This window comes from Cebus imitator, unplaced genomic scaffold, assembly GCF_001604975.1.
Source record: "Cebus imitator isolate Cc_AM_T3 unplaced genomic scaffold, Cebus_imitator-1.0 Scaffold106, whole genome shotgun sequence".
NCBI classification, from domain to species: domain Eukaryota; kingdom Metazoa; phylum Chordata; class Mammalia; order Primates; family Cebidae; genus Cebus; species Cebus imitator.
Window position 1 is genome coordinate 3504402 of NW_016107421.1, and position 23000 is coordinate 3527401.

The following is a 23000-nucleotide window of genomic DNA, read 5'->3' on the forward strand; positions in this document are numbered from 1 at the left end:
TTTCATGCGACCATGTGATGAGTTCCATTTTCTGCCTTGCTTGTTCCATTTGGTGGTTTGGATGCCCAATTGAAGAGACGGCTTTGACCTTGCCTGTTGCAGCCATCTGAAAGCAAACGAAAGCTGGCCAGGGGAGGGTGGGGGAGGGTGGATTCGGGAATGACATTGTAGCACATGCTGCACATAAACTTCATAAATCAGCAAAACGATGAAAGTTCGCAGACAATCAAGTGGCTTTAGAATCAAGATTCAAAGTATAATTGAGGGAATGCTGCAATTTAAATAATTATTATGTACAAATGCAGCACTGTTAACACAATGATTTTGCAGAGGATTTTGTGTTAAAATTGTTTTAAGTAGGAAAGATCTCTGCATCTATTAAAGTGCTTTACAGATCGCAAAGAGAAACCAAGATAATCATCCCCCAAAGCTTAACATCCTCGTTTTTCTCCACCCCAAAGATACACACCTCAGTAACACCACTGGCTGTGAGATGAGGGGGAAATTATTTCATTTGATCAAAAAACTTATACTATGCAAGATGATTAGGGAGGACCTCTCTGATATGATGGCATTTGAGAAAAACCTTAAAGCAAGTGAATGAATGTGTCACTTGGTGTATTTTAAATTATTTACACCCACTCTGTTGCCCATGCTGAGTGTAGTGACGTGATTTTGGCTCACTGCAACCTCTGCTTCCCGGGTTCAAGCAATTCTCCTGCCTCTGCCTTCCGAGTAGCTGGGATTACAGGCATGGGCCACCCTGTCTGGCTGATTTTTGTATTTTCAGTAGAGACAGGGTTTCACCATATTGCCCAGACTGATCTCAAATTCCTGGGCTCAAGTGATCTGACTGCCTCGGCCTCCCAAAGTGCTGGGATTACAGGCATGAGCCACCAGGCCTGGCTGTATTTCCTCTTATTATTTTTTAATTAAGGGTACAGTCTCTGAGGAGGGGCCCTCCAGAGGGCCCAAGGTACAGCCAGGAGAGCAGAGCTGCTGGAAGGTGGTGGCACAAGGCAGGGGGTGGGGGTGGAGAGTGTCACGCAGACTGTGTTGTGAGTGGAGATGCCATGAAATTTCGTGTCCAGAGTAGGGCATCTTTAAGAATGACAGAGGGCGCTATTAACCGAACATAAACTGGGCTTGACCCTAGTAAACTGGGGCATTAGATTCACCTGTCTGGGCATTGGTTTCATTCTGAGAGCCGAGATGTGGCATGATGCTCCTTCTGCTTTAAAAAGATCACTCTGCTGTAGGAGGCACCAGCCCGAGGCACCATTATGCCACAATGCCAGGGCCAGCCAGACCTGCCCGCTCTCTCGCCTCTGCAATACCTTATTTTGTCCACGGGTGTTTGCTGGCAGTCGAGTGACTCAGGCAGTGCTGCTGCCATTTCCTTATCGTGCCTGGAAGGTTTTCCACCAAGCCCCACAGCCTGGAGGCAGGGGCTGGGACTCTCTCGGGACAGAGAAACCTTCTTTGCACTGTCAGAGGCAGTGTGCCTGCCTTGTTGGCCTGTCTAGACCAGTGGCACGCCAGCACTATATTCAGTTCAGGTCATTTCGGTTCATTGCTTACAGGCATCTCTGCTGGCCGCAGCAATCTGTCCTGAGAATCAGACGCTCTGCGCAGGAAACACTCTCAGGAGGCCTATTTCTCATGATTTTAAATCGGAAGAATTAAGACGCCTTACATGTTAACTACCTCTCCTCCGCAGCCAGTGTTTTGTCGGATGATGGAAGCACGCTGGGCAAAGCCTGCTCACTTCCTGAAATAAAGTTAAGAGGAAAGACCAGGCTGTGAAGAGACACGAGTTGCCACTTTGTTTCTGGTTGAAATAAAAAGGGACAGGAAGGAGAAACCCCTATCTGTGTATTTCCGGTTGCAGGTGCTCAGAGTCAGGCGAGAAGCTGTCCACCTGGATGAGCCGGGAGGCATGGGACTGGGGGGAGGGAGGCTGCTAATTTAAAAAACACACATTTCAGTATTATTGTCCTTGCTACAGCAAATAGGAACTATGTAATTAAATAAAACAATAGAATGATTTATGATAAAAACAAATGTCACGTTTGGTTTTATGTCTTAGTTTTAGAGTTTGATTATTGACTTCATAATTTTTACAGTGGAATGGGTCCAATTTTCTTTGAAAAATATTTTCATTTCTAGAGTTAGAAAATTGTGACCTGTCTTTAGGGGAGTTACATTCTCTATTCGGCTCTCTACTATCTGTTGGCTTTAACAATTAAAGCATTCTAGTTATTGCGACTCTGTTATTTTCTGTTCCTATTAAGTTTTTAACCTCCATTTATCACACATTACTCATTGCCATCAATTTCTATCAGCTCCTGGGTTCTCCACTGTATCTGATGTATGCTTATGCTCTTGTATCAGTGTAATGCATTTACCTTATTTTTATTTATAATAAGCTCGAAGATCCAGTGCCATTTGTCCCTCCTTATTGTTCTCATTTTATTTTAATCCTAATGACTTCAACAATTATGTTTTCAAGTTCAATAAATAATCCCATTGGGATTTTAATTGAAATTGCGTTATCTCTATAAATTACCTAGAGGAGATTTATCATCTTCCCATTTAACCAGAAACATAGTGCATTTCTCCATTTGTTCAAGTCTTTTCTCATTTCTTCCTTTTAACACTCATAGGCTTAAATGTTCGTAAAGTTCTTTCACATTTAGCCCATCATCCATTGTTAAAAATACATGTTGTCACTTTCATTATTCATTTTTATTTCCTTTTCATGTCATTGTATTATCAATAATTTATATGATAGCACTAACTATATAAGGGGCAAAGATCATCTACATTATCCTTTCCTTTCCTGGGAAGACCTATAGGGCTTCTCCATTAAGAGTATAATTGTCTTCTTTAAAAAATACTCGGTTTTTCCATTCTTTCATAACATCCCTATAGACTATGTTATGCCAGATACTGTTCTGGGAAAAGGCAGTGAACAGAAGACATAAAAATACCTGTCTTTATCGAGCTTACATTTTATTTGCTGTGAATTAACCTTTTCTATTTAAAAAATTTAAAAATAAGACTAGCAATTTTCTTTCTTTTTTTTTTTTTGGAGATGGGGTTGCCCAGGTTGGATTGTAATGGCACGATCTCGGATCACTGCAACCTCCACCTCCAAGGTTCAAGCGATTCTCCTGCCTGAGCTTCCTGAGTAGCGGGGCTTACAGGTGCATGCTGCCACACCCAGCTAATTTTTTGTATTTTAGTAGAGATGGGGTTTCACCGTTTTGTCGGGGCTGGTCTCGAACTTGTGAGCTCAGGCAATCCGCCCACCTTAGCCTCCCAAAGTGCTAAAATTACAGGTGTGAGCCACTGCACTTGGCCAAGATGAGTGATTTTATTAAATGCTTTTCACGTATGAACTTAAAATGATAAGGCTCACAGATGGGGAGCCCAGCAGAAGCCACCGGCCAAGGACACCACGCGTGTGTGTGAAGGCTCCAACCAGAAACTTTAACATAAAGCTTTACACCTGACAAAGCAGCAGTTGGGAGGCTAGATGTATAATGAAAACTGCATTTTACTGGAAAGGAAGAAGCCCAGAGCAGCTGCCATTGATTAGTTACCTGTGTGATTTGAGCAAATCATGGTACCATGGTGGGAACTTGGTTAGTTTTCCTCTTTGCAGAATGGTGCAATTGAACTAGCTTTATTCAATTAGTTATTTAAAAATAAGTATGTATAAAAAAAAGTATGTATGCCTATTAGACAATTTTCACAGTTCCTTTCAGCTCTGGAAACTCTATGATAATTCATGTGACAAATGCTGGGGAGGGCAATGGTAATTTTTAAAATAATTTATTCAACGAAGAATGTTACTTTCTTAATAGAAACACATTCAACATAACCATCTGCCTTTATATTTTTTTATTTGCAAAAGCTGGAGAAGAGAGGCACGCATACCTGATATATTTCAGTTAGCAAACGTGAGGTATGGCACATTTGGTCAAGTTAAGGGCTATTAAAAATGTATGCATATTTTAAAAAATTCTTGCACCAATGTGAAAATGACCATCTCTAGAGTTTGCAGTGATTTAGAAAGCAGAGCTACTACAGTGATCAGTCTTTCCCCTGAGGTCCGACACTGAGCTTCAAAGGGCCTCACCATTTCAGACTCACAGGACAGAGATTTATCTGTGTTTCATCAAGTATGAAAAATATGTGGATGGAGGGGTTTCCGGCTGGTCCCCCCCAAGTCAGCCAGCCACCTCCATTAATGTCAGCAGGCCCATAAATTTTTCCTCCGTTCTAAAGGAAGCAGCTTGTGCCACTGCACAGAAGCCTCCGAGGGTGTCACTTGCTGCCTATAAATTCACTTACACTCAATAAAGGCAATTGAATGCACATGGCCTTAATTACCATGGCCCTCCTTGTGAAACTGAGGGGCTCACCGGTTCTCAAAGGAGAGGAGGAAAAAGTAGTATGCGAAGCAAGGCGATCTCTTAGTGGCACATTACAAAATCCGATTTATTCATTGATGTTTCTACTTATTAGTGGGATATTCTTAGCAGTTATCACTCAAGACCGAAGTGTCCTTCTTGATTCAAAAGTATTATCTTGAATTCTACTCAGGCTTGGATCCTGCAGGAGCCTCCCTATCCAACCTCCCTTTTTTAATTTTATTAAAAGGAACAATATATTACTCAGCATACAATTGGCTAGTTTGGTTCTGGTTACTCTTCTGGCTCAGAAAATGAGATGCATGCTTTATTTTTGCCTTTCTTAAATATTTACTTGTGTAGAAAACTAAACACCCAGACAAGAAGAGAATGCCTTAGGAAGGGATGGGAAGATTTTCCCATTCAAAGGCACTGTGATCCTTTTCTCTTCACTGACACATCGTTCAAAACCTCTGCCAGCATTCACCTGGCAACCCCTCCTCATTCATAGCAGCAGGTCCTTCCCTTTTCTTTTTCTTTCCTTCCCTTCCTTCCTTCCTTCGCTCTCTCCCTTCCCTCTCCCTCCTTCCCTCCTTCCCTCCTTCCCTCCTTCCCTCCTTCCCTCCTTCCTTCCTTCCTTCCTTCCTTCTTCCCTCCCTCCCTCCCTCCCTGCTTTCTTTCTCTCTTTATCTCTCTCTCTCTCTTTCTTTCTTTTGAAGGAGTCTCGCTCTGTTGCCAGGCTGGAGTGCAGTGGTACAATCCCGGCTCACTGCAACCTCCACCTCCCGGGTCCCAGCGATTCTCCAGCCTCAGCTTCCCAAGTAGCTGGGACTACAGGCACCTGCCACCACACCCAGCTAATTTTTTTTTTTTTTTTTTTTTTTTAGTACAGATGGGGTTTCGCCATGTTGGCCAGGATGGTCTCAATCTCTTGACCTTGCGATCCGCCCGCCTTGGTCTCCCAAAGTGCTGGGATTAGAGGCGTGAGCCACTGCGCCTGGCCTCATTCCCTTTTCTAACTCATCCTGAATCTAGAAAGCTTAGGAAAACAGACATAGGAGAAAAGTTAAGTTAGCAAAATGTTTAGTCACTTACATTTGGACTCACTTCTTATGCACTACTTTTGAAAAAAAGTCGTCTTTTACAAGCAGCAATGAGAGTGAGTTGCAGAAAGGGAAAACTGTAAGGTCTCAAGGTGAGCTTTGACGACCCCCCAGCCTTATTTGATCAAGCGGTAAATGAGTATTTATCATATTTATAAAACACAAAAGCATGATTGTTTCTGCTCAAAGCAACACATACATGTTGACATACCTCTCTAAACGACACAGACATTAAGAGTATGCTAGAACTAACTGAATGGTTCTATATCCAAGAGCGGCGCTGTCCTCTGCTGCAGATGCATTGAGTACTGTAAAGAACATGACTCCCGAGTCCTCTTACTTCCCCAGTGGGCGACTGCAGCAGAGAGGTGGTAGATTTGAGGTCCTCCACTTTCCCAGAATAGCACCAATTTTATTTTATTATTATTATTTTTTTGAGACAGAGTCTCACTCTGTCACCCAGGCTGGAGTGCAGTGTTGTGATCTCGGCTCACTGCAACCTCCACCTCCCAGGTTCAAATGATTCTCCTGCCAAAGTCTCCCAAGTAGCTGGGGTTACAGTCTCCCACTACCACGCCTGGCTAATTTTTTTGTATTTTTAGTAGAGACGGGACTTCATCATGTTGGCCAGGCTGGTCTTGAACTCCTGATCTCATGTGATCCACCTGCCTCGGACTCCCAAAGTGCTGGGATTACAAGCGTGAGCCACCGCTCCTGGCCCAGTTTTAATTTTTATTAGTGATGGCAGGCTGGTCTCAAACTCTTGACCTCAGGTGATCCGCCTGCCTCAGACTCCCAAATTGCTGGAATTGCAGGCGTGAGCCTCTGTACCCGGTCCAGTTTTAATTTTTTTTAGTGGTGTCCTTCCCCTCTTTCGCGTGATTCTCTGCCCTGGATGGCATGCAGAGGGTAGCAGTCACTGTTCAGCCCAGGGTTCTCAAGGTCGCTCCCCATCAGCAGCAGCAGGGAGCCTGTGAATCACTTGCCTTCCAGTGGGATGGACAGAGAGGCACACTAGAGGGTATGTTGGGACCCAGGGGTACAACCTGGAACAGGCTATGGTTCCATAAAATCCATTTAGTGCCTTTGCCAAAGAGCCCCAAATCTGTCTTTCATCATGACTTGGCGCCTGGATAAACCAAGAGAGCCTAGAGTTGCTGGGTGTTCTTAATTTGATTTACTGTGACAACTGACATCAAAACTGGCAATTTCATGCGAGCTGTGCACCTGTCCCTGAGGCCTCTGTGAATAATGCCTGGACGGTAAGTTCTCATCCTACCTCTTCTGCCATTCAACCTCATATATTTTCCACCAAAGCAAATAGTAGAAAAATGTTATTTGCCTTCTCATATGAGTAACCTACACATGGGTTCACATCTGTTTTCATGCTGAAAGTAATTCATGCTCCATGCAGAAAACTCGGACTACAAAGGGAAAGAATACATACAGCCATGGTCCTCAGAAGATATCTATTGCGAGCCTTCAGGTGGCTTCCTTTGATGTCCTTAGAAGTCCTCAGAGAGAACAGTTCTGAACTTTCTCTTGAGAAACAATTCCAGTTTTACACAATGCTCACGTTTCAAAAAGTCTCTACTCATCTAGATTGTAGTTCTCAATCTGCCAGTAACTAGGCGGATTTTTAGCCAAGTTACCTGACTTTTCTGAGTCTGCTTTGTCATCTATAAAATAATTGGGGCAAGCCATAGCCAGCTTTCTCAAATCCTACAATTCTTCTCCTCTTCTCTTTCCCCCTCCTCTGTCTTTTTCTCTTTTCCTTTTAACTACACAGAACACCATCACTACACTCTGCATGAAGATGTTAAGAAGTAGGAGAGAGGGAATTAGGAGCTAGGAAAGACCTAGGTTCCCAGGTGGCACCTAACAAGCCATATGACTTGGTGCAGCCACCATCTGCTTCCAGCAAAATGAGGCTGACCACCTTCCACTCCTCTGCACCACGTGGCTGAGGACATTCATGCTGGCACGCTCGGGAGGAGACCAACTTGGTGTTGTGAGAATATGATAGATATCTGAATATAAATTCCAGTCTTGCCTCTTATGAGCCATGAGCCCTGAGAAAGCCACTGAACATGTCTAAGCCTAGGGTTCCCATGACAGCTTCCTGGGGCAGCACCTGGTGCCGTTCCCTTGCAGTAGCGAAATGCAAGTTCATCTGAGAGAAAGGACCAGCTTTTATTTATTTATTTATTTTTGAGACGGAGTCTCGCTCTGTTGCCCAGGCTGGAGTGCAGTGGCACCATCTCGGCTTACTTCCACCTCTGCCTCCCGGGTTCAAGCAATTCTCTGCCTCAGCTTCCCGAGTAGTTGGGATTACAGGCGCCCGTCACCATGCCTAGCTAAGTTTTGTATTTTTAGTAGAGACGAGGTTTCACCGTCTTGGCCAGGCTGGTCTTGAACTTCCGGCCTCGTGATCCATCCGCCTCGGCCTCCCAAAGTGCTGGGATTATAGGCATAAGCCACCGTGCCTGACCAGGACCAGCTTTTAAAGATGTGACTAGTGATGGGAGGTGCTGCAGGCCTGAGAGCTCGGAGATGCTATTAGGGAGAGCATCAGGCTGGAGTGGAGGGAGGAACGTGAAGACCGGACATTCTGTCCATTGCTGGAAGCTCTCTGGACAGAGAGCATGGTCGCTCTCGCTATTTGTGGATTACCTCTTGAGTTTGACTGGCATCTACTGGGGAGATGGCAGACAAAGAATCTGGAGGTCTCCCTGGTCCCACAAGCCTTTAAATGACAAAGCTGAACTCACAGAACTGTATACTGAACGGGGAGAATTTTACTGCATTTAAACCGTTTCTTAATTTTAAAAATTAAAGAAGCATTTCAAGACCTCCTCCAGAAAGAATGTACATTTGCTGGCGACGTGGAGACACGCTGCTCACTTGCCTCGAGCACAGTGTGCTGTTTTTAGTTTGTCCGCCCTGTCATCCCCTCAGCTGCATGCCCACCCCACTCCGGGCAGCCCTTGCTCCCTACTCCTCTACCACCAGCCAGCCTCTCCTCTGCAGGTCGGCAATGCAGCATTGTGACTGTGGGCACCACAAAAGTTGTGTACAGCTGTGAATACAAAGGCATCAGACTTTGGAATAAAAACATGGGGTACTATGGATATGGGAAACATCCAAATTGCAAGTTGTATATCTGAGAATCTGATGGCCTTCCTATAGGTTTAACATGATTACTGAGGGTGTATCTTGTGTCATATACTGTTCCAAGGGCTTTGTATTTACAAATCTATATGACTCTACCTATGAGGTAGGTACTATTACTACCCCTAGCTCCTTTTTAAGATGAGGAAATGGCACAGAGAGGTTAAGTAACTGGATCAAGGTTACACAGCCTACAAGTGGTAGAGCCATGATTTGAACCCAGGGCCTCTGCTCCTCTACATGTGTGTGGCATTTGCAATGCATTTGCTGATTAGAGATGCAGAAGACACCATCACATCCGAAGGCTGAAAGCAGTGGCTGGTCTACATCCTCAATCAGGCTCACCTGCTGAGGACCCCAATAACCTCAAACCTCCATGTTTTCCCAGGTCACCCCCGCTTCTGACTGATTATGTGTTGGTTTAAAAGATGAAATGTGGCTACCTAATTCACATCACCTTCAGATTCCTGAAGCTTACATGAGTTAAAAGGAGTCTGCTAAAATCAGACTAGCAATGCCCCTCCGCCAGTGCCAGGGCTGGCACCTGATGGGAGTGGGGTGGAGGGTGGGTGTTTACCTCCCTCTGCACTGAAGGATGAGCTGGAAGTCAGGAATACTTTCAACAAACTAAGTAACAAGCGTAGGTGGTGGAGAAATGGCAATGGTCCACAATAGCGCAATTTGGAATTTTCACTTGGAAAGATCCTGAGGCCTAGGATCAGTCCCAGGGTCCAGAGATGACAGCCACTCAGGTGGCTCCAAAGCCCGTGGGGAGATGAGGAGAGGCTGCAGCATCTTTAGTGGCAGAAGCCTACAGTCCCAAGGCCGGCTGTGGGCCACGCAGCCCACCTGGGCTTCATGCTTCTCTGTTATCACCCCAAGGGGCTGGATGAGGTTACAGCTGAGACCCCTTTACAATACTTTAACATGAAGCTTATTGATAAATCCTGAGAACTAGATGGAGTTCAGGCCAAGAGAAGTACCAATCAGAGCAAGATGTTTCTTAACAGGTGTATCCATGACTGCTCTGGACCATATGGGAGCCACTAGCAACACGGAGCCATCTAAGCTTAAATTTAAATGAAATAAAATGAAATGTAATTAAAAATTCAGATCCTCAGTCACCCCAGCCACCTTTCAAGTGCTCATTAGCCACGTGTGTCCTGAGGCTACCACACCAGACGGTGCACATCAAGCACATTTCCACCACTGCACAAAGTGCTGTTGGGCAGCCCTGGTCTGCACAAATACAAACATCCGTAATTCCTTCCTTCATTATGAACGCTATTAGTGAATGAAAGGGATGACTGTGCTCATCTCATAGAGCTGTTCATGGTTGTAGTAGACACTGAATAATGATCCCCAAAGATACTGAGTCCTAATCTCCAGAGTCTGTAAATCGTATCTCATATGGAAAAAGGGGCTTTATAAGATGGGGAGATTATTGTGGATTATCCAGGTACATCCTAGATGCAGTCCTAAGTGTCCTGTAAGAGACAGGCAGAAGGAGATTTGATGAATATTGAAGAGGACAAGGTAACGTGACCACAGAGGCAGAGAACAGAGTGAAGTAGCCACAAGCCAAGGAATGCTGGAAACCCCCAGAAGCCAGCAGAGGTAAGGAAGGGATCCTTCCCTGGAGCTTCTGAGGGGAGCACAGCCCTGCTGGCACCTTGATGTCAGTCTCTCGATTTGTGAACTGGGAGAAAATAAATTTCTCTTGTTTTAAGCCACCACAATTCAATAGCAAACTAATACTGGGTTAAATTAGTTAATGTATAAAGCACTTTGAATTCCCGCTATAGAATGAGTGCTCAGTAACTGTGAGTTCCTATTATAATTGAATACACACCTATGTGTCCAACCACCAAAATGGTTCCAATTACAAGGAAGGCCAGGGGTGGGGTACAGGGAAGGAGCCCACATTTGAGTTACTGCTCTGGGAGTGGGAGGTAGGCTGAAGGTTTAAGTAGAGAGCATCAGTGTTTGCTTGATGAACAACTGAAGCACCTTCAAACCCAAATCGTGATCCTCAAATTGCAGTGTATGACAAAAATAGCCGTTTCAAATAGTTCATCCAATACAAAGAAGAATAAACACAGCCGTCACACTATCTACAAAGTTCTAGGCTCTTGGAGCTTAAGTGTGAAGCAAAAAAAAAAAAAAAAAAAAAAAAAAAAAAAAAAATAAAAAAGAAAAAAAAAAAAAAAAAAAAAAAAAAAAAAAAAACACCAGCGTGAGGTAGGACATAAAATCCAAGAGAATTAACTAAAAAGCTTTGAGAAGCAATGTGAGGGTTCACTTAGGGAATGCACACACTATATCAAAGTAAGCAACCAACAACGAGAAAATATTTGAGGAAAATCTCATTCGGAGCAGAAAACATACACATAAAATGCATAACCTCAACAAGTAATTTGTGGGGCCCAAGTGTTTTATTTGCATCACTTCATTTAACCCCCACAGCATCAGAGAAGTGATGCCCAGGGGCTCCCGGCCAGCGAGCGGGCATTTGCTGGCGGGACGTGGGCACTGGGCTGCTGTGACTGTATCGTTTTTCTCACTGTTGCTTTCTTTCCCTCTCTGGCTTTCCTATAAGCCAGTTAAAACAAAGGACAAATGATAAACTGAGAAGTCATTATTGCAAAAATTCAAAAAGCTGTCGTATCCTTAATACATATATGACTACATTTCAGAGATCACTAAACAAACAAAAAGCACAAAAAGGGACGCAGATAAGTGGCCATGTTACAACACTCACAACGAAGAAGCCAAAAGATTCTTTGACCGCCCTATTAATGCAACGCGTGCAAATTAAAAGATGGCTGAGATATCATTTTTCCTTCATCAGTTTGGTAAAATATGTTAAAAAGTTGTAATTAATTCGTTAACTAGTGCATCCATGCAATCGAAAGTGAGGCCATCAAAACAAAGATGTTTTTCTTTGGAAACGTATTTTAAGGGCAATGTTAAATTTCTACAAATTGGAGAAAGGGTTCCTAAAACTGTAATGAAAATATACATGTGAGAGAAAAGGACTGGAAGGAAATTTATCAAACAATTTCATGGTAGCTATCTCTGTATCCTGACAGATGATTTTAATTTTCCTCTTTAAGATCTATCTTGTGAATGTTCTACAATGAGCATTACTTTTAATGTTGGGGAAAAAAACTTCATACACAATAACATAAAAATTGACTTAAAAAACAACCCATTTTGCCAGCTCGAAGTGCTTATTCAATGAGATAAGCAGTGTATTGCAAATTGTGGGAGTGCATATTAACCGTAACTTTTAAGAATCTGTTGAGCCATCATTGTGTGTCCTACTGGAATTTTTTCCTGAGGACTGATCATGTTTCATGGTTCAAAAGACAATATTTGCTTTTTATTTGCCTTTGATTTAAAAAAGCAAGGAAAGGGATTTTATCAAAGTCAATCAGATAAGTGTAATTCAATTAAAGAAAATAAATATATTCTTGATCTCACATTACTTCAAAAAGAGGCATTTTTACATCTTTGTGAATTCTGAACGGCACACCCACGAGGATGACTCTAGCCTCCAAACTGTCAGGTCAAGGACACGGGATAAAGTGTTCTCAAGGGAACAGGCCAGTGAGGGCTGGATCTTCAAAGGAAGACCATAAACCCTGGGACAACTGAGAAGGCGCTCCCAGGATGACACCCAGAGCTGCTCCCGTCTCCCGTGATCCTGGTGGGGAAGCAACTCACATCCACAGCCAGCCCCGTCTCCCTGCCCTTTTATCAAAATATGGCTGCCACGGGTGCCCAAGGTACTACATTCATTGACACTGATGTTTCTAAAATCAGGGCGTCTTAAAAATGTAAAATCAACCCAAATAGATGGGCTTTCTTTTTCCTCACATACTTTTTAATGAGGATTTGTATTATAAAAATAACACTTACTTTCTATACTTCTAACAGTACAGAAAAATATGAAACATTAAGTTACCCTACCACTCTGGCCCCTGGAGGTAGCCATGCTGATAGTTTCTAGTGTATCCTTCCAGAAGCTTTCCATCCATCTGCAAACATACATTTATTTTATTTATTTATTTATTGAGACCAAGTCTCACTCTGTCGTCCAGGCTGGAGTGCAGTGGTGCATTCTTGGCTCACTGTAACCTCCGTCTCTCGGTTTCAAGCAATTCTCTTGCCTCATCTTCCCGAGTAGCTGGGATTATAGGCACCCGCCACCATGCCCAGTTAATTTTTGTATTTCTAGTAGAGATGGGGTTTCACTATGTTTGTCAGGCTGGTCTCAAACTCCTGACATCAGGTGATCTGCCCACCTCAGCCTCCCAAAGTGCTGGGATTATAGGTGTGAGCCACTGTGCTGGCCTACAAACATAGATTTAATAGGTTAAATATGTATGTGTATATATATATATATATATATATATATGTAAAATATTTTAGCATATTTGGGGTTATAGTTGTACATAGTACTTTCAACTTGGTTTTGTTAATAACAAATTAGATTTTAACCTGTCTATATGAAAGTAAGAATCATTTCATTTACTGAAAATACATTTTTAAACACCTATTCTTTGACACATGAGAAAATGGGGGAAGCTCCTGAGAAGGGAAATTCATGAACATTGAGCACACAGAATCCTTGTTAACTATGAAAATGATGGTTTTAGGTGTAAACCAAAGTGATTTAATCAGAAGACTTAACTCTTTTGAAACAAGGCCTTTTTACCTGCATTTCCATGATTGCAGTTGCACAAAATCATCCCAAGTATATTTTCTCCAGACCCAATTATGTAATCGAATAAGAATGAAAAGCTGTAATACCATCGGCTTGCACCATTCACTGCTTATTCATGAAATTCATACAGCAGTTTCATCCAAGTACTAGGCAGAGTCTTAATTGGGAGGGGGGCACCTGAGTGCGCAGTGGTTACAGGCTGGGAGAAATGATAGTGGCCCACACGTAGCGGTCTAAGCACCCTTCATCTGTTCACAACTCTATGAAACAGGGACGATTCTCGTCCTCGTATCACAGATGAGGAAACTGACGCACAGGGAAGCTAAATGGCTTGCCCAAGGTTGCACGGCTGTTGTGCGGGAAGCAGTGACTCCAGTCTGCGTTCCTAACCATTGAGCAAAACTGCCTGGAGGAAGAAAGCTCCCACAGCTCAAGGAAGAGATGGAAGGAACCTGGGAGTGGGGTCAGGGGACTTTCATAACGAGTGACTCTCAACTTGAACAACAAAGTAGTGGGGCAACATGGTGGGGGAAGGAAAGAGAAGAGGGAGGGTGGGGACCCTGTGTCCTCAGGTCCCATCCTGCAAGGGCCTCAGCAAAGAACAGGGTGAATGTTGAGACCCTGGCAGAAGCTCTGGAATGGCTGAGGAGACTCTGAACTTCGAGGTGGTGCTCATCTTCCCGCCTGGACAGCATCGGGTGGGGTTGATGGTAGCAAAATGTGGAGGACCTGCTGGATAGGCCCCTGAGACCTGGGCCTGGCACCACCTATGCTCATGGGTGCCATGGAGGTTCTGAGAGAACAAGAAGCCAGCAGAGCTGGGCTCAGACCCAAGAGAACTGGACGGTGGCTGGCCAGTCCTGGGGACACATGGCAGAAACACAGGCTGCAAACGAAGCCCCCCCACAGACCAGGTGGGCTGGACCAGCACAGCCACACCACATGGCTGCAGAAAGCCACCAGGAGCCGGGAGTGGTGGCTCACTCCTATAATCCCAGCACTTTGGGAGGCTGAGGCGGGCAGATCACTTGAGGTCAAGAGTTTGAGAACAGTCTGGCTAACATGGTGAAACCTCATCTCTACCAAAAATACAAAAGTAAGCCAGACGTGGTGGTGCGCACTTGTAATCCCAGCTACTCGGGAGGCTGAGGCAGAAGAATCGCTTAAACCAGGATGGCAGAGGTTGCAGTGAGCCGAGATCACACCACTGCACTCCAGCCTGGGTGACACAGTGAGAATCTGCCTGAAAAAAATAAAAATGAAACCCAGCAGGGCACGAAACAGGGTGTGCACGACACTCTTTGCCCCAGCTGCCTGCTCGTTGGTGTGAGGATATGGAATTTCCTTTTGCAGTCAGATGCGGTAAAGGAGAAGAAAAAGGGGGCAAGAATCTTGAGAGAAAGAGACATTTGAATTGGCTTCAAATTTGCCCATGAGATAGTTAATCTGAAAGAAACCACTTTAAACCAAAGCAGACAGGGTCACCTGTAACTGGCAAATGCAAGTCTTTACCTCCCACTTTTAAAATTATTTATTTATTTTCCTTTTCACTGTGGCCCTTTTTTGGTGAAGATGCAAGTCTTAGGCCATGAACAGGAGTGGGAGTCTGAGAACGTTGGTAGCGACTGGAAAACCGGGTTTTGGTATTCTGGATAACAGAAGAACATGCTGTTTTCAAGGACGAAAGCACTGCATTTTTGCTGACATACTACCATTACTGTGTTATATTCCTAACAGTTTTGTGGAGGTCTGAGTGATATACAATAAACTGATCATATTTCAAGGATAGAACTGTAGACGTTGTGGCAAATGTATACTCTCATTAAACCATCCCCAGAAAGCAAGGAGGAAAGTGATGGACAACAGACGGATAAGTGCACAGCGATGCCTTCTGCTCAATTAACACCTGCCCTGTCTCCATTCATCATCATCAGTAAAGAATTTATACAACATTGAACTCCTCATTTTAAATACCCGTTATCCTATTTTGCTATAAAATATCCCTGATAAATAAGACATGGAAAGAAAACCTCACAAATACAATCAATTTTGCATTTTAAAATTGTGTTTGTGGGAAACGATGGAACTCTCAGTCAAAAGCATGTCATTGCTATACCAAACATTCATAAAGAAACTGTGATATGAAATTTAAGTATTATTGAGGAGATAGTGTATCAGGATCCCATGCAAAGTTAAGATGATAAGTTTATAGTAGTTTAGATTTTTGTAAATCACTGTAAAAGTAATTGATATGTACTAGATATCTATTGCTGTGTAACAAGTTACTCTGAGCCTTAGCAGCTTGAAACAGCAAACGCATATCTTGTCACAGTTTCTGTGAGTAGGGAACCAGATGTGGCTCAGCTGTGCACCTCTGCTTCAAGGTCTCTCACAAGGCTGCTGCCAAAATGCTGGTAGGGACTGTGGTCTCATCTGATGGCTCACCTGGGTCGAGGGGATCCACTTCCAAGTTCATGCCTGTGGTTGCTGGCAGCATTTAGTTCTCAGGCTGCTGAAGGGGGGCCCTCAGCTTCTCACAGCTAATGCCTGGGAGCCTCCCCCTGCTCCCTGCCACATGGGCCTCTCCACTGGGCAGCTGACACCATGGCGGCTGACTCCATTGAGCCAGTAAGGGAGAGAAGGCAAGTGAGAGAGCAGCCAAGGTGAGCAGGATGAAGGTGATATCCCATCATGCTAGCTGTATCCTTGTCTTTGGAAGTGAGTTACTAGGTATAGGTCACAGTCCAGGGGGGATCACTGGAGGCCAGCTTAGAGGCTGCCTGCCACAGACTTCTTTTAATAGAATCTTTTGAGAGAAAGTTTGTTTTTTCTATTGCCAACATTTAAATTCTCTGGTCCTTATGAGCTAACCAGAGTTGGCGTCAGAGCATCTTGAGACCCGATGTGATATGGTGCAATACCCCATCAAGAAAACAGATGGCCAAGTCTGCCTCCTGTGGCTCCTGGGACCATCACAACAATGTGCCCTCTTTTCTTCCCTTCTTGAAATAAAATTGATTTTTAAAACTCTTCTAATCAGGTTACCAACAAAGTGTTCTGCTGTGTAGAAAAATGCTCTAATGAACGCTGTTTAAAAACTGTCTTTGGTAAACAAGTTTTAACTCATTTAACATATCATTTACATGCATTAAAGAAGAAGCTTAAATATGAATAGGCCCAGAGCCTTGTTCCCAAAACTACCTATCTACCCATCTGATAGTTTGGATGCCCCCTCCAAATCTCATGGTGAAATATGATCCCCAGTGTTGGAGTTGAGGCCTGGTGGGAGGTGTCTGGGTCATGGGGGCTGACTCCTCCTGGCTTGGTGCTGTCCTTGCTATAGTGAGTGAGGTCTTGTGAGATTTGGTTGTTTAAAAGTGTGTGGCACCCCTCCCCACTGCCAACCCTGCACGCTCTCTTTTGCTCCTGCTCTTGCCATTTGACATGCCTGCTTCTGCATCACCTTCCACCATGAGTTAAAGCTCCCTGATGCAAACAGAAGCAGATACCAGCACCATGCTTACTGTAAAGCTTATAGAGTCTTGAGCTAGCTAAGTTTCTTTTCTTTACAAATTATTCAGCCTCAGATATTACTTTATAGCAATGCAAGAACCACCTAACATACCATCATTTCAAGGCGACCTGGTGACCAGGTGTCAAGTCCCTGGAATCAGCAGCTGCCTCAAAGGATTACTAAAGAGAAGGACCACGATCCAGAATTTCAAGCTTCTTAAAAGGTGAGAGGCTGGCTAAATGCCAGATGGGAAGGTTGTTGTTGGGTCCCCTGACTTTTGGACAGACCTGGCCTGTGAAGTTCTGCCATCCTGGGTCTGTGTCATACACCCATGACATTCTAATCCATGGGGTCACAGAGGCATTATGTGGACCATTTTTCCATATTTAAAAAAATAAGTTTCTGAATTCTTAGTCTTGGCATTTCACTTTTCTAAAACAAAGTGGAGAAACCTTATGACTCTATATCAATATGCTTCTGTGCTTAAAACATACAATAACCTCAGCCACTAAAGACAGACTGTCTGGATACACCACGATGTAGCTCATGTTCACCTGCATTCGATGAACCAATGGCGGATCTGGTCTTGAAGGTTCTCCTTGATGTCCAGGCCTTCCATCAACTTCAGGTCATTCTTGATGGTTACCAGGGCCTCCCTGTAGTCCTCTTCATGCTTTAGCTGAACCTCATTCCGTAGGTGGTCCACCTTTTCAGCCTGTATTACTGTAGCACTGACTTCATTAAAGAGAGGAGGTGGAGTCTGAAAATACAAACAAACAAAAAGGTTTGAGGTCACAAATGTTACAGACTGGTAAAAAAAAATCAGAAACTAAGCAAATGTGTCAATATCTTCCATGGTGTCCTAGAAAAGGCAAATAAGAAATACAGACATTTAGAGAAAGCACAGTTAACTGAGTGCATTTACTCAGCGTATTTAACCCAAAGTCCCTGACGTAATGCTTAATGTTCCTGTGTTTTGAAATTTTAAGCTTTGTTTGAGGTTTCTCTCCTGTCAACAACATAGATCTGGATTTTAAAAAAACTCAATCTGAGAATTACAGAAATGAAAAGTTTTATTCATTGTATAGAAGAAACATTTGGAGCTAATCTTGTCATCTTAAGTGTTTTATTAAACACACTTTCTTGTTTTTTTTTTTTTCCTTTTCTACCTTCTGTTGGATTTATGGAGTTAGCTTTGTTCATTCTTGTTATGTAGTGATGTAGTGGTCTAAAATTATATGTCTTATTTTAATCTTCTACTGGTTATTCTTAAAATTTTAACCTGTTACTTAACACCTATATTTCCATCTTTGTCTAGAATTTATCATTATCTAGAGCTTCTTTGAACAAGTCTAGGACCTATGCATGTGTTCACTTTTCTTCCCACAACCTCTCATTTTAAAATATCATAGACTGCAATTAACTTTGAAAAGCAGCAAATGTTTCCAATTAACTATGAGATTCCTGGTTTCTCTGCTTACCCTTTGCATGAGTCCATTTTTGCACTGCTATAAAAGAATACTGGAGTCTGGGTAATTTATAAGGAAAATAAATTTATTTTGGCTCACTGTTCTGCAGGCTGTATGAGAAGCATGGTGCCAGCATCTGCTTAGCTTCTGGTGAGACCTCAGGAAGCTTACAATCATGGCGGAGGGTAACAGGGAGCCAGTGCCTCATGTGGTGAAACAGATCAAGAGAGAAAGAAGGGGAGGTCCCAGACTTGTATAAACAGCCAGATCTTGTGTGAACTGAGAGAGAATTCACTTACCACCAAGGGGATGGTGCTAAGCCATTTATGAGAGATCTGCCTGCATGATCTATCACCTCCCACTGGGTTCTAACTCCAACACTGGGAATCACATTTCAACACGAGATTTGGAGGGGACAAACATCTAAACCATATCACCCTTGTTCTCGTTTCTTGTATTCAGTTTCATTTTGCCGAAGTGTGTCCTTGAGTGTAACTTTCAGAATGAATAGGTACGGCCATAAATATTTTAAGAACTTGCATTTCTAAAGATGTCTTCATTTGGCCCCTCCCACTTAATGGCATTTCGGTAGTTCCCTTGAGGAATACTATTTCTAATATGTAGAGTTTCCAATGCCTATTTGCAAATTGAATTGTTGTTCCTTTGTAAATAAGCCGTTTCCCTCCCTGAAAGTGTTTAAAATGCTTTACTCTTAGAGTTTTGAAAGTTCATCAAAATGTATCTAGGTGTAGGCATTTCTTCATTCATTGTATTCTCCTTTGATAGGTCTATTCAATATAAAGAATTGTCTTCAACTCTTCAACTGTTCATTTTATTATTTCTTTTTCTCCTTTTCTTTGTCTGCAACAAACATTAGATAAATACCATACCACCAGATTGATCTTTCATGACTCTGAACTTTTATATTTTCTATTTTCCTTTCGCCTACTTGCACTAGGTGATAGTGCAAAGAAGAGAAAAAAAAATCATGGTTATAGTGCAAATAGGAGATTTCTTTAGCTTTATTTTCCAGAGCTAATTTGACTTTTAGTTATGTCTATCGTTAGGATTTTTTAAATTTTGGAGTGGTTATTGTTATTAATTTTTGGCATGCTTTTATTTTCCCAGAATTGTTTCTTATTTTATACTTGCTCCTTTCTTATTTTTTGTAGTAACTATGGAGAAATTTTTTTACATGCATCATATCTTCAAATATCTCTGAATATACTAGTGAATTACTTTTTCCAAGTTCTTTTTTTTCCTTGAAATTCTGGAGACCTTAAGAAATATAGATTCCTAGTTCCATGCTACAACCAAAAAATTAATTTTGGAAAACCTTCAGGTGACTCTAATAATTACCCAGGTTTGGGAAACACTAACTGTGCTAGAGCCGGGCGTGGCAACCTACAGCTGATGAGTCAATCTTGGCCCACTGCATATTTCTGTACATAAAGTTTTATTGAAAGTTTATTGTCACAACCATTAATTTATGTATTGTTTATGGCTACTCTCACAATATAATGACAACATTCATGTTCTGACAGAAATTGGGTGGCTTGTAAAACTTAAAATGATGATGATGATGACCGCAATGAAGAAGATGAAGAAAGGAGAGGGGGAGGAAAGAGAGGAGGAAAAGGAGAAGAAGGACGAAGAAGAGGAGGATGGGCAGAAGGAGGAGGAGTTATTTAGCAAACGATTCAAGGAAGAAAATGCAAGTATCGCTTCCTGAGCTTCTACAGAACATTACTCATTGTATAGAAATAGTCTCTTAAAACTTACAAGAACACCCAGCCAAGGCGGGTATTATTATTAGTATTTATTTATTCATTTACTTATTTTTTGAGACTGAGTCTCGCTCTGTCACCAGGCTGTAGTGCAATGGCAGATTTTGGCTCACTGCAACCTCTCCTTCCCAGGTTCAAGTGATTCCCCTGCCTCAGCCTCCTGAGTAGCTGAGACTACAAGTGCATGCCACCATTACTGGCTAATTATTTTTGTATTTTAGTAGAGACCGGGTTTCATCATGTTGGCCAGGATGGTCTCGATCTCCTGACCTTGTGATCCGCTCACCTTGGCTTCCCTAAGGGCTGGGATTACAGACGTGAGCCACAGTGCCTGGCCATATTATCATATAAAATATGAAACCAGAGGTGCTACTTAACTTTCCCAAATTCACACAGCTGGCAAATGGCAGAGGCAGGAAACATTACTTAGTTTATCTGATCCAAAGCCTTGCTCTGGGATGTTGGGACAATGTACAGGATTCAATCTTGGCTATCTCTGTGATTTTGTGCAAGGTACTGAATCCCCTAAAGCTCAGTTTCTCCCCTTTAATCCAGGAATAGCACTAGGCTGTGAAGATTGAATAGGACTCTCTGTAAAGCCCTGCTACGGAGCCTGGCACTGAGGGAATGCTGTGGTTGCTATTGCGATTGTTGTCATTAGGCCAGGATGCACCAACAGCTAAGTGGGTGAAACCCAGTAACACTAGGGGATTCCGGAGTAAAGAAACATCCAGGGTAAGAGAACAACATTAAAGCCCACTTTGAACGCTGTGAAACAAGACTATGACAAAATTCAAGACGCTGTTTACAAAAGACATTAGCAAAACTATACATTTAAATCAATTACTTGAAAAAAATCATTATCTTAAAGATTCATGTCATAAACTGAAATAAATTTCAAATGAAGTGGTTAAATGTAACACTCATGTACACACGCACATACACACAATCTCTGAGGAACACCTACGAAACTCTGGAGGTGGGAGGGATTTCGCAAAGAAGATATCATTAGGATTCGGTGTCCACTCACTCCATAAAGTCAGTGAAAACAGAAAAGGAAATCACATGTATCATACTTTGTAAAAACATGCATTCTCAGCAAACTGACACAAGAACAGAAAGCCAAACGCTGCATGTTCTCACTCATAGGTGGGTGTTGAACAATGAGAACATGTGGATTCAGGGAGAGGAGCATCACACACTGGGGGCAGTTGTGGGGGGGTAGGGGAGAGACAGTGGGGGGTGGGGAGGAAGGGGACGGTGGGGAGGGATAACATGGGGAGGAATGTCAGGTATAGTATGCACCTAAAGTTAAATAAACAAATTAAAAAAAAAAGAAAATCCTAAGGAGAAATTTGAGCTCATTTTCTAAGTTTAGTAAAATGAGAACACACAACTTCTCTTTTTTTGAGACAATGTCTCACTCTGTTGCCCAGGCTGGAATACAATGGCACAATCTTGGCTCACTGCAACTTCTGCCTCCCGAGCTCAAGTGATCCTCCCATCTCAGCCTCCTACGTAGCTGGGAGTACAGGTATGCACCACCGCAGCTGGCTAATTTTTTGTACTTTTTGTAGAGTTAGGATCTTGCCATGTTGCCCAGGCTGGTCTTGAACTCCTAGATTCAAGCAGCCCACCTGCCTCTGCCTCCTAAAGTGCTGGGATCACAGGTGTGAACCACCGTGCCTGGCTGAGAACATACAACTTTTATGATGCAGGGAAAAAATCACCCTAAAAATTACTTTAAAAGTGAATATAGAATGAGAATTACAGAAGCATTTTAAAGAACAATGTTAAGCACAAATGATCTAATTGCCTCCATACAGGTGCTCAAAAGCATGACTTTTCTTTATGTAATATATTTTGTGTCAAAACAGAACAGTAGGAATTTCCCTTATACAATCATTAAAAATATCCAATTCTTATGTCATCCAGGTAGTTTTTCATTCCTAGTGTTTACATCTTAAGTGTGTAAGACAGAGCCTAAATTCATAGAGAGACTTCAATCTCTCCAACAGCTAATTTAAAATTTGTTTTCATGGAGATGTTAAAATGGATCACTGCAATAAACTACCCCATTTTTTTTGCCTCTGATGAAGGTGTAAAATTGTTTTGAAGTCTTGCCTTAATAATGTCACAATTATCTACTGTATAATGTATCATCTTATGTTGCTTTTCCCCAAATTACGTTGTTCCTATTGTTATTTGTAGGTTTTCTTCATAGACATATACAGGGGACTTTTCTCCTTTCATCCCTAAAAATGAATGAATGAGCAAGTGACTCTAATTTGTGTCTTGTCAATAGCTCTATAAGAAGTGTCTGGCCGGGTGCTTTGGCTCACACCTGTAATCCCAGCACTTTAGGAGGCTGAGGCGGCTGAAGTACCTGATGTCAGGAGTTCAAGACCATCCTGGCCAACATAGTGAAACCCCATTTCTACTAAAAAAAAATACAAAAATTAGCTGGGCATAGTGCCAGTTGCCTGTAATGTCAGCTACTTGAGAGGCTGAGGCAGAAGAACTGCTCGAACCTGGATGGTGAAGGTCGCAGTGAGCTGAGATCATGCTACTGCACTCCAGCCTGGGTGACAGAGTGAGATTCTGTCACAAACAGACAAATAAAAAACAAATGTCCAACAAACTTCCTAATACTTCCACAATCCATGAGTGGAACAAAATGCTCAGTTGTCACGGATTTTCCTCATAGCCCCTTGGCATGGTACTCTGTCCTACGTATTCCTGTGCTACATTTCTTTATTCACGACCACATCTATTTTTATTTATTTATTTATTTATTTATTTA

General features: G+C 42.6%; 1 protein-coding gene across 1 annotated transcript in view; it reads right to left on the reverse strand.

The window, feature by feature from the left end:
• Positions 1-23000, reverse strand: part of IQCA1 (IQ motif containing with AAA domain 1) — a 181221-nt gene that overhangs the window by 117503 nt on the left and 40718 nt on the right. The window contains exon 6 of the mRNA XM_017537737.2: positions 17496-17701. Within this exon, the coding sequence (XP_017393226.1) occupies positions 17496-17701 (206 nt within the window). The remainder of the gene's footprint in view (positions 1-17495; positions 17702-23000) is intronic.